General features: G+C 37.9%; 1 protein-coding gene across 3 annotated transcripts in view; it reads right to left on the bottom strand.

Annotated features, from left to right (window-relative positions):
• Window positions 1–532: 532 nt before the first annotated feature.
• Window positions 533–12,222, bottom strand: part of Asb3 (ankyrin repeat and SOCS box containing 3) — a 124,809-nt gene continuing 113,119 nt past the window's right edge. For all 3 annotated transcript variants that reach the window (XM_059275117.1, XM_059275118.1, XM_059275115.1), the window contains exon 10: window positions 533–1,374. In XM_059275117.1, coding sequence (XP_059131100.1) covers window positions 1,169–1,374 — 206 coding nt within the window. In that variant the 3' untranslated portion in view covers window positions 533–1,168. The remainder of the gene's footprint in view (window positions 1,375–12,222) is intronic.

Below are 12,222 nucleotides of genomic sequence, written 5' to 3' on the forward strand. Positions count from 1 at the left end.
GATGAGACAGTCTTCCCAATCAGTTCTAATGAAGTCAACCTTTATCATGCTTCTTTCAAGGGCCTATCAGAGATGGGCCCAGAAGATCTATCTAACCACAGGAGATTGCTATCAAGAAATGAAGGACTGCCTGCTGTAGAAACCAGCCTGTGCTGCCTATCATGACAGCAACACACTAGTAACTTCCTCCCAAGGCTAGTTTCCAGTCTCTTAGACAACTGTTTTGATGATGTTTGATTTTTCTTGACTTGAGGTTTAGATAAAGCAATTGTAAAAACTTACAAGGCAGGATTCTGAGTTCTTTATTTCATCAATGTTCTAAAATACATCCAGATATTAAGAAGGAAAAATATTGTATTAATAGAATATTATTGGCTATTCATAGGAAAAAAGCTGCCCTCTTACTCTGGAGCTGAATGAAGCCTGATTCCTATATTTAGCACACAATGACTGCAATACTCTTTTTATGGTTCCTTATTAATATTCTAAGTGGAGTACAATACTTCTAAAACGACATTTTTTATATTGAGTATGCCTTTGAATTTAGGTGTGTTCTTGTCTTTGCTAAAGACTAAAAATGGGCTATATTTTTGGCAAAAAGTATAAAAAAAGGCTCTAGGAAGTGGGAGACCAGCAATATGACTGAAATCTATGTTCTTTAACAAAAACAAAAAAACCCCTGCCCTGAGTTTACATGTGAAAATGCAAGAATATCAACACCTCATAAATATGTCTGAATTAAGAACATTATGAAAACATAGGAATATTTCTTTTTATAAACACAGGCAATATTAATTCCTAAATAAAATAATAACAATGGTACGTGATTGAAAGGCACAGTTGTTATATATTTTTCCTGGGAAGTTTGTGACTTCCATCCTTAGCTTCGAGTACAGGTGAACATGAATCTTAAGTGGAAAGACGTCACATTCAGCACTATAGCAGCATCACAGCTCATTAGCATAATAAAACAGAAAATGGTCAAGGAAACAAAATACTATACAACAAAGTGCACTGGAGACAAAACTAAGTAAGGCAGGATGAATAAGGTTCACAATATTGGGGAGGAGGGGAATTGGGAAGCCTAGTTACCATTTCCTATTACCCCCAAATCCAAATAACCACACAAGCCACCTTTTATGACTAAACAGAATTAAAAAATGAGCTGTCAGGTGGCCTCACTAATTTCTCTATTATGAATAGCTGCTGGTCTTGTAATTTCATTCATCCTCAAAACCTCTTCATAGAGCAAATAGGTCTGCAGACTTCTGGGAAGTGGCAACTGATGGATGAAACTGTCAGAACGAAGGTGTTCTGCTTTTAGACAGGCCCGAATTTCCAAACGACAGAGATGGGTCAGGCATGGAATACAGGCTGGAGAAACAAAGGAACAAAATTTTAACTGACAGTGGACTGAACAAAAGAATAAGGACCTGAGTTTGAACTTCAGAAGCCATGTAAAAGCCAGAGATTGTAGGGGGTGCGGGGTGGGTAGTGGGGAGGAGGGTAATCACTGGGGAGAAATCCTGTATCAGAAGAATAAGGCAGAGAGTGACAGGCTAACATACTTTTCTGGTCTCCACGTATGCATACAATCATGAATTCAAATACACACATACTAGCAACACACTAAGGTAAGCAACCAACCCATCTCTGTATAATAAAAGAGAAATAGTATGTTGCTTAGCTGTTGTTTTCAAAGGTCAGGATGATCACATGAAACTTTCACTTAACCTTACCTGGTTGCTCTCCCTTTAATTGGTCACACACTCCGCATCTAGATCCATAAAAGATAAATGTTTAAATTCTAAGGATCTGATGATACAAGCTAGCAATTAAGAAACTTCACAACAGAAATTGCTACTTCCCTCTTAGTTTGTCTCATTGCAAAGGGTCTTGGAACCTAACACATTAAGTGAATGGATGTGCAGCCTCTTTGCATCTGTGACATAAAATGAAATTTCAAGGGCTGGGAAGAAGGCTCAGAGGTTAAAGGTGCTAGGACTCTTCCAAAGGACCCAGTTCAATTCTTTCAGCACCAACACTGTGGCTCACAACTATTTCTAACTCTAGTTTCAGAAGTTCCAAAACCCTCTTCTGGATTCCATGGGCACCAGGCATGCATGTGGTGTCCATACACACATGCATGAAAAACATCCACACATAATAAATACTTTTTAAGAATTAAATTTCAAAATTGGCACAGAAAGAGAACATTCATTGAGTATACTCTATGCCACATACCCACGCATTGCACAAATATACTAGTTTTATATTATTTACTCCAGCCTAAACATGCATATACAAATACAATATCTATCATCTATCTATCTATCTATCTATCTATCTATCTATCTATCTATCTATCTATCTATCTATCTATCTATCTATGCTTCCTAAGCACATGTTTTACCACTGATCTGCCCCAGCCCCTGCTATAAATTACCATGATCACACTTGTGAACCTCAAGTTTGCGTTTGTGTTAACTAAATAAAATCAACCTTGGGTCAGAAGGCAGAGACAGCAAGTAATTGACAGAAAGTAGTCATAGTCAGAAGAAGATCAGAAACAGGATAGAGAGGCACAGGAAGTAGGATGGATGGGGACTCTGAGTGTGGTGGTTCTTTTTGGAGCAACAGAAAAGATGCTCTCTTCTGAGATGATGGTGAAGAGAGAAGGTCAGCTAGTTGGTCCTCAACCTCTCTGAACTAGCAAGTTTTCAACCCAGTCTCTGAATCTCGAGTCTTTATTGGTAAATAGAAACTTAGTTAAAAACTACATTTGGGGACTGGAGATGGCTCAGAGATTAAGAGCACTGACTGCTCTTCCAGAAATCCTGAGTTCAATTCCCAGCAACCACATGGTGGTTCACAACCATCAACAATGAGAACTGGTGCCCTCTTCTGGCATGTAGGCATATATGCAGGCAGAACACTGTATACATAATAAATAAATCTTATGGAAAAAAAAAAACTATTTGGTGGCAGTGGCAGATTCACTGGAACATAGCTGTCTGTGAAGTGTGGCCAGTAACTGCTGCAGTAACTGACTGAAACAGCAGTAGATTCAGGTATAACCTCTGTTCCAGTGGAAAAACAATATTCTGGCACTCCAACATGTGGCACCACCACATGAAAGGAGAGTTCACATCAGTTGGCTGCTGCCACTCACAGGGACTCCAGAAAGCAGGTTTACACTTGGAAATCACAGGAGGTGCTTGAGCCTGCCGCCAAATTGAGAAGTCAGCAAATTTGGTGAGACACCTGGGAAGTCCTTAAGGAGAGAGTTGGGTAATATTAAAAAGAAGAATCGTTCCCACATTAAGAATGGGAAATATTACAATGCAGAGTGCTAGAACTCTGTATAGTGCTACTATGGATGGCTTGAAAATGAAAACAGTAAATGAGGGGATAAAAAACTTAGCTGAGATTGACATAATACCGATTATAATTATCAGTCTGGTAGTTCATATTTCATCCTTAATAGCCACAGTGGCTTCTTCTGCCAAATATAAAAAGAGGTCTGATAATTGTGTCAAATATGATGACACGAGTTGTAGAAAGACTTGTTAATAAAAATAAGAAAAATTTGACCAATAAGATACAAGCCTTAGAAAGATCTACTAATGAAAATAAGAAAAATATTCAGACACAGAGGAATTTAGACAAGAACCTACCACGCCACCACATGATGAAATTGAAGAGGGGTGGCCCAAGATTATTAGAAAAACCACCTTAGTTTATCCAGTTACTATACAACAACCAGGAGACGATAGACACCCCAATGTTATCAGGAAGTTAAATGGAATCCTATAGGCATATATTTGAGGAGATTTAAAGAAGCAGTAGTTTCATATGGTATGTATTTACCCTATGTGAAGCAGATGTTAAATTCATGGGCAAATCACAACAGAATTATCCCACAAGACTTGAAAGATTTCATCAGCAATATCGGAAGCTGGTCCTCACTTACAATGGAGAAAATGGTAGAAAGAGGAAGCTAGGGCCACAAAACAAAGAAATAGGGATAGAGCAATTGATACTTTCCAAGACCATTTCTAGATGAAGGTCAATAGCTGAATTGCAAAGACAGTTTCAATTTAATAATCACGCCTTGACTTTATGTCATTTAGCAACTTTGAATGCTTGGGACAAGTTGAAGAATCGGGAAAGAGTTATGAGTCATTTATTAAAATTATACAAAGTCCAAAAGAAGCCTTCACTGATTTTTCACAAAGATTGACATCATCTGTAAATAGAATAGTATCAGATCCAGAAGTCAGATGGATATTAATTGAATCTTTGGCTTTTGAAAATACTAATTCAGAATGTAAAAGGGTGATTAGGCCTTTAAAAGTAAGATCAGGACCAATAGATGAATGATTTAGAAAGATGGCTGATATTGGATCTCACTCTTATGATGCTGCTTAGATAGAAGTAATTTCTAAAAATTTTAAGAAAAATCAAAATATCAGATGTTTTAATTGTGGTAAACAAGGTCATTTGAAAAGGGATTGTAGGCAAGGTGTTCCTAAAAACAAAGCTTTTTATAGAGATAACCCAAACAGAAGGCCCTAGAAGGTCTAGAATATGCAGAAGGTGTAGCAAAGGCTGACATTACACTAATGAATGCAGATCAACAAGGGACAGGCAAGGTAACCCTACACTCTTGGGAAATGCCTGAGGGGGGCCCTCCTGCAGGCCCCAATATCAAATTTGGTTCAATAATTCCCTGTCAACATTGGAAAAACTTATTCACAACGCAATTAAAAGACTTAATATCTGTTGTTAAAAATCATACTGTGATTAAGGACATAATAACTTCATTAGATAAAGCAAAAATTTCAGGAAACACCAGAAAACAAGTATTTTGCCAAACTGCTATAGTCAGACCAAAGCTAAAAATACACATAAATGGTATCAAAATTGAGGGTTTGGTAGACACAGGGACAGATATAACAATAATTGTAAAAAAACCCTTGGCATTCAAATTGGCCACCTCAGGAGATAAATATTCAGTTTTTAGGGACTGGAACTTTGTCTCAGGTAAAACAAAGTGTAAGATGCCTCAAGTGCATAGGGCCAGAAAGGCAGAGAGGAAAGTTAAAGCCATATGTGGCTAACATAGCAATGAATTTATGGGAGCATGATTTTTTATAGCAACAGAAAACACAGATTAACATTTCTCCAATCTCAGAAACAAACCATAAAATATAAAGAATACTTCTGAGAAAAATACTTGTATTATCAAGAACAGTCACAGACTGTCCACATTGTACATAAGCAGGGCACAACAGCTACTGGTCTTTCAAAGGTATCAACAGCCCTGCCTTTAAAAATGGTTAACTAACAAAACTGTGTGGGTGGAACAATGGCTGTTGACATCAGAAAAATTACATGCACTAGAACAGCTGATACAGGAGCAGCTAAATGCTAAACATACTGAAAAATTTACCAGTCCTTGGAATTCTTTTATATATGTTATTAAAAAGAAATCTGGAAAATGGAGAATGGTAACAGATCCGAAAGTTATAAATAAGGTGATTCAGTCAATGAGAATACAGCCTGGAATTCCCTTGCCTTTTTATTACCTAAAGGATGGTATATTATAGCGACTGGTTTACTATACCCTTACAAGAACAGGATAGAGAAAAATTTGCCTTTACAGTGCCTACTTACAATAATTCTGAGCTTGTTAAAGGCTACCAATGGAAAATTCTTCCTCAAGGAATATAAAAAGGCCCCACTTTGTGTCACTATATTGCACAACAACCATTAGAAATAATTCATAAAGCTTCTCAATTTGTAATTCACCATTATATGGATGATATCTTACTGGCTGATTCAGATGCAGATACCTTAGGAAAAAAATGTTTGCTGAAGTAGAGAGAATTTTACCTTGTTGGGGATTACAAATTGCTCCTGAAAAAATACAAAGGGGAAATTCTATTAATTATTTAGGATATGATAGGTTTACAGAAAAATTCAACCACAGAAAATTGATCAGGAGAGATCAATTACAAACTCTCAATGATTTTAAGAAATTGCTGGGAGATATTAACCGGCTTTGGCCCACAATTTGATTAACTACTCAAGAGCGAAGTAATTTATTTCAAATCTTACAATGCGATAAGGACTTAATAGTCCAAGAAAATTATCAGCTAAGGCTGAGAATTGGCTTTGGTAGAAAAGAAATTACAGGATACAAATGTGGATCACTTGGATCCAGAGCTTGATTGTATCCTAGTCATGCTACTTTCCACTCATTCTCCCACAGGAATTCTTATGTAGTGAGAAGATATCTTAGAATGGATATTTTTACCACACAAACAAGAGTAAAAAAATTAAAGACCTATGTAAAAAAGGTTTCTGAATTGATTCTGAAAGGAAAATTGAGACTTTGTCAATTAGCAGGAATAGGCCAGGCAGAAATTGTGGTAGCTTTTGCTAATGTTGACAATTACCTCATTACGGGCAGAAAATGAACATTGGCAAAGAGCTTGAAGTAATTTTTTTTGGAGAGATTAGAAACAAATATCCCTAAAGCAATAGACTTCAGTTTATAAAAAGAACTAATTGGATTCTCCCTCATATAGTAAACAGAACACCAATTTTTGGAGCCCCTACATTCTATACTGATGCAAATCCATCAGGAAAGGCAGGTTATAAGTCAGGAAAAATAAGTAAACTGGCTCAAACCTTTATGATTCAGTTCAAAAATCAGAATTATATGCTATTGTCATTAGATTTTCCAGAACCTCTTAATATCTTAGAGTCCTACATCTTGTAGGCAAAAGAAAGTTGACTGAGACACTGGGTCATATCCTGAGCAGAAGAAATCTCAAAGACTTCCCCCACAGTGACACACTTCCTTCAAAAAGGTCATACCCACTCCAATAAAACCACACTTCCTAATAGTGCCATTCCCTATGAGATTATGGGGGCCACACTTGGTACAATCTACCACACTTGACAACAAGTCAAGGAAAGTATAAGTGTACATTTGTACCCTTTCCTCAAAGTTAGGGTTGGGCCAGAGTATTGTTTTTGTCTTTCCAGAATAAAAGCATCCAACTAAGAAATCTGGAGACCATTAGACAAACAAGATATCTAAAGAAGATGAATCATCAAGAGAAAATATCCCAAGAAGAAGAGTAAATTGGCCTAATGGTATAAGACCACCTCTAACAGGGTAGAATTTCATAAATCTTCTCAAATGCTTGTTTTTGCTCTCTACAAACATAAAAGGCAAATGGTCTTTTCACGACCCCAATTCAATTAAAAATCAAAGCTGACTTTGCAGCTGGAGCATGGCTCTCTCCATGCTCCATGCGCGTTAAAAAGGAAAATCAAAAATCTCTCATGTATGGGACAGAAGAAAAACAAAATTAAGGAATATTTGCACTGATCTCATAATCCTTTTGTTTTACTTCAACTCATTAAAACTTTCCCTAAAGTTTTAAATATAAATATTAGATATAAATATTATCTCAAAATCTATAAGATTATTATGTACATATATATAAACTTTCTGTTGGGATATTAGTAGTCATACAGATTACGAATTAATTCTAGAAATAAGCTTCATCTAGCTTCTTGTACATATCTTGGGGTTTGAGTCTGAAGCAAGTAATTAGGAACTCAGTTTGTATACCCTGGATGCACTTAATAGATTGTAGTTCTCTAAATTTTTGGAGATCTGCTATATATAGCATTTAAAATATTTTAAGTTTTGTGCAGTGAACTGTGAAAATTCCTTATAGGGACCTTTGAGGTCTCCAAGAAGATGATGAGGCACTATAACAAAAAATCCACCTGGACTGTGGCAATGCCATTAAGCTGACAAACACCACCCAAAGATCGGCTTCAGACTACAAACTGTTCAGGACAAAGCAGCTAGTTAAGATGGTCTAGCCTCACAGACTACTCCAGCCAGGACTTCAGTTGAACCCTGCACTTTCTCATCACACAAAGGCTGGACAACAAATGATACAGCTAGCTCTCCCAGGACTTGACCATTATCCCAATTTTCTCAGGGCCATGTAAAGATGCTATCACCTCCAGATAGTAGGAAGTAATTTGAAGAACATGACTGCCACATTCCCAAAAGGTGGGGTGGATGGTTTTTGGACATTTGGTGGGCTATGGATGTTTGTCATCATTTAGGGAGATTGAGCTGTTATTGGTCATAGTTAGGGAGGAAAGCAAACAAAGTTTAAATTAAGAGATTTCTTTTTCTTTCTTCTATCCTTCTTTGTCTTTTATCTAATGTTGAAAGGGGGAGGGTGGGGGATAAAAAAGGGATATAAGAATGATAGAATAAAAGGGTAGAGTATTAAATCTACTTTTAAACTAAAAACCAACTAGTAGTCTCAAATATTTTACATTGGTATGGATTTTTGTACATTGATACAAATTTAAGGTTAGTTTTGTTTTAACATACTGTATATGTTTCTACTCTTGTTTAAGATATTGTGCCTATACAAATCATTTTAAAATATAATGTAAATTTCTAGTCCATAAAAGCTACTATTACAAACTGTTTAGTATAATTAAGGAATGCAGGTTAGTAGTCACCTATAACAACCAAATACATAGTCACGTTAGGAATGTTGTCAAGGTAGTGTATATACGTACAGTTGTGGAAATTATGGTGGAAATATACAAAATACATGTGACTTCATGGTACCATTAGAATTGGCATCCATAAGTATAATGTAACATCTGGATAAGAATCATAAGGATTTTAAATTAAAGTTTAAAAGCTTTTGCTCATCTAAAAATATTTATCAATTTGCATATAAAAATGATTGATAACATTGGGGCTAAATTCACTAGCTACCTAACACTGCTGAAAAATTTAATGAAAATGAAATACCTAAAGTCAATAACTGACTGGTGTTAATTATCTCGTTAATATATTTTGTATTAAAAAATAACTGCAGGGAACAAATTCAAACAAAATATGGTATCTCAAATACATGATTTTATTTTCCATATTTGCTTATGTGTAACTTTTCTACTTAGACAGTATGTTTTATATAATGCATAAATTACATAACTGAATACCATGTAATATTAGATAAATAAAGTGTGTGAGTGTGTGCATGTGGAAGTTATCTGTATACTTTATATAATGTATACATTACATAACTGAATAACATGTAATATTAGGTAAGTAAATAAAAGTGTAGCACGAATCTTAGAGGGTCTTATTAATAAAAACAAACCTGAGACCAGTTATTGGGGTGAATACTGGAAGATCAGAGAAGCAGAACAAGCCACAGCTTCCTCACTTTGACAGTTCCTCATCTGATCCTGTTTCCTCAGATTGGAAGCTTCTGTGTCCTCATCCCAATGGCTCTCAGCTGAACTGCTGCTCGAAAGTCTGAAGCTTAAACAGTTAAAAAGCTTCTAGTTTCTGGTCCTCACACCTTATATATCTTTCTGCTTTCTGCCTCACTCTCTGGGATTAAAGGCTCACTTTCTGGGATTAAAGGTGTGAGTCACCATGCATGGCTGTTTCCAATGTGGCCTTGAACTCACAGCATCCAGAGGGATTTCTGCCTCTGGAACGCTAGGATTAAAGGCGTGCCTATCCTCTATATTTAATATTGTGGCTGTCCTGTTCTCTGACCCCAGATAAGTTTATTAGTGTGCACAATATTTTAGGGAACACAATACTACCACATATATGTGTATGTGTGAGCGCAAGTACGTGTGTGTAGAAGTAGATAGTTTGAATGTAACTGTCTCCACAAGCTCATAGGGAGTGGCACTATTAGGTTTAGCCTTGTTAAAGTAGGTGTGGCCTTAATGGAAGAAGTGTGTCACCGTGGGGCAGGCTTTGAGGTCTCTTATGCTCGTTATGCCTAATTCAGTTCACTTCCTGTTGCTTGTGGATCAAGATGTAGGACTCTTAGCTCCTCCAGCACCATGTCTGCCTACATGCCACCATGTGCTGCCATGATGATAATGGACTAAACCTCTGAACTGTAAGCCAGTCCAATGTTCTCCTTTACAAGAGTTGCTGTAGTTATGGTGTCTCATCACACCAATAGCTATGTTGCTACAATGTGGTGTCAGGTAGGCAAGTCATTTTGGACTCTCCTAACAAATGCACCCTAGTCCAATTTATTTTAAATACAAGTGGTTGAGCTTTCACATACAAATGTGCATAAGCATGATAAGATATGCTGTGAGTATAATATGATAAGACTGTTGACCTTTCAAGAAACTTTAAAGCAGTCAATGAAATTGCCTGTTTCCTGACAGTCACAATATGAGGTGTTATGCTTTCCAATACTCTCTCCACCATGAAGACTGAAACCTCTGGAATTGTGAGCCAAAATAAAAAATTCCCAGCTTTAAGTTGTTACCTCAGATATTTTGGTCACACATACAGAAAGGTAACTAACATAGGCAGGAAAACAAATTTTGAAGAATGATTGGTATGAAAGCAGCAATGAGTGAAATAAATGGAGGTGTCATCCAGTAGTAATGTGAGAAGCCACTATTGATTGTGTAACATTTTTGATCCTATCTGGAATCCACTAAAATTAAGGATCCATTGGGGCCCTGATCCCTTCCTTTCATGCTCCTCTACTTCCTCCTAAGTCTTGTGTTTTTCCCTATGTGTATGATTGCAGGATCACAGTCTAACCCCCACCACCCTCAGGCCTGAATCTTGGAACTGAGAAAGACAGATACAGGGGAAGTGACTTAGTGTTCTGTTGCTGTGAAGAGACACCATGACCACAGCAATTCTCATAAAACAAAGCATTTAATTGGAGCTTGCCTATAGTTTCAGAGTCCATTATCATCATGGCAGGAACATGGTGACATGCAGACAGACATGGTGGTGGAGAGTAGCTGAGAGTTCTGATCCACAGAGTACATCCTGATCCACAGGTAGTAGGCAGAGAGAGACACTAGGCCTGGCTTGGGCTTCTGAAAAAAACCCAAAGCCCAGCCCCAGTGAAATACTTCCTCCAACAAAGCCACACCCAATCCAATAAGGCCACATTTCCTAACCCCTGCCAAGTAGCACCACTTCCTCATGACCAAGCATTCAAATCTATGAGCCTATGGGGGCCATTCTTATTCAAACTACCACAGGAGGTGATAGCTAATGTGGCTATAAACCAGCAACACATATTCTATCTTGACCTTTGCTCACTGATATCCACTTGTCAGAATGGCTAAGATGAACAAAACAAATGTCAGTTCATGCTGGCTATGAAGGGTCCCCAAAATAGCTTGACCACACAGCAGCCATGACAGGCTTAGGAGCCTAGACATAGCTTCTGAGACTGGCTTACTGGCAGGCAACACCCAGATCCAGGAAAAGCCTTACGCTGATACCACCCAGGGATCCACCCAGGGATGAGGAAGTACCTAGCATTCCAACCATTAGATAAGGTGGCCAGATGTCCTTGAGACTAGCACACACCTATTTCCCCTTCCTACAAAGATACCCTAGATAATTATCAGCCAATCAGGGCCCTGAACCCTGGAAATTCCCTCACTCCAACCTCTGCTATGATAAAAATCCCACCCTGCCTGGGCTCAGGGCTCTCTGCTCTCACCACTGCGTCAGACAGAGAGGGACCGAGCCCCGGAGCTTGAAATAAAGGCTCTTTGCTTTTAGGTATGGGATTTGATCTCTGTACTGGTCTTTTGGGGGGTCTCCACAATCTGGGCATAACATTTGGGGGCTCATCCCAGATCCCCCAAGCCTACCAGGACCACTGCCCCATAGAGCCTCCTGAAGAGCCAGCAGGTACATGTGTCTGTGTCTGTGCTTACTCTTGTGTTTTCTGTATTCATGTGTTTACTTGTGTTTGCTTTTGTTTGGATATCCTTTTGTAAGTAAGCCAAGACTTTTAAGTGCCTACTATCGGTACCACAAGCCGGGGAACTGACATACCCTTTGGTTGCAATTTGAATTTGATTTAGAAGCCGGCAGCAGAATCTCAGTTCTATTTGTGTTGTTTGTAGTCCTGTGTCCTGTATGTACTTGTGTGCTGTAATTCTGTTTGTTCTCTTTCTGACTTATGACCTGACTTACGAGACTGACATAATGGGACAGACTAAGAGTACTCCTACTCCTCTAATTTTGATTCTGGACCACTTTCAGGACTTTAGAAATAGGGCAAAGAGAGAAGGACTGGAAACTATTAAAAAGGGTAAACTGGTCAGTTTACCAACATTTGGAATCGG

This window comes from Peromyscus eremicus, chromosome 10, assembly GCF_949786415.1.
Source record: "Peromyscus eremicus chromosome 10, PerEre_H2_v1, whole genome shotgun sequence".
NCBI lineage: Eukaryota > Metazoa > Chordata > Mammalia > Rodentia > Cricetidae > Peromyscus > Peromyscus eremicus.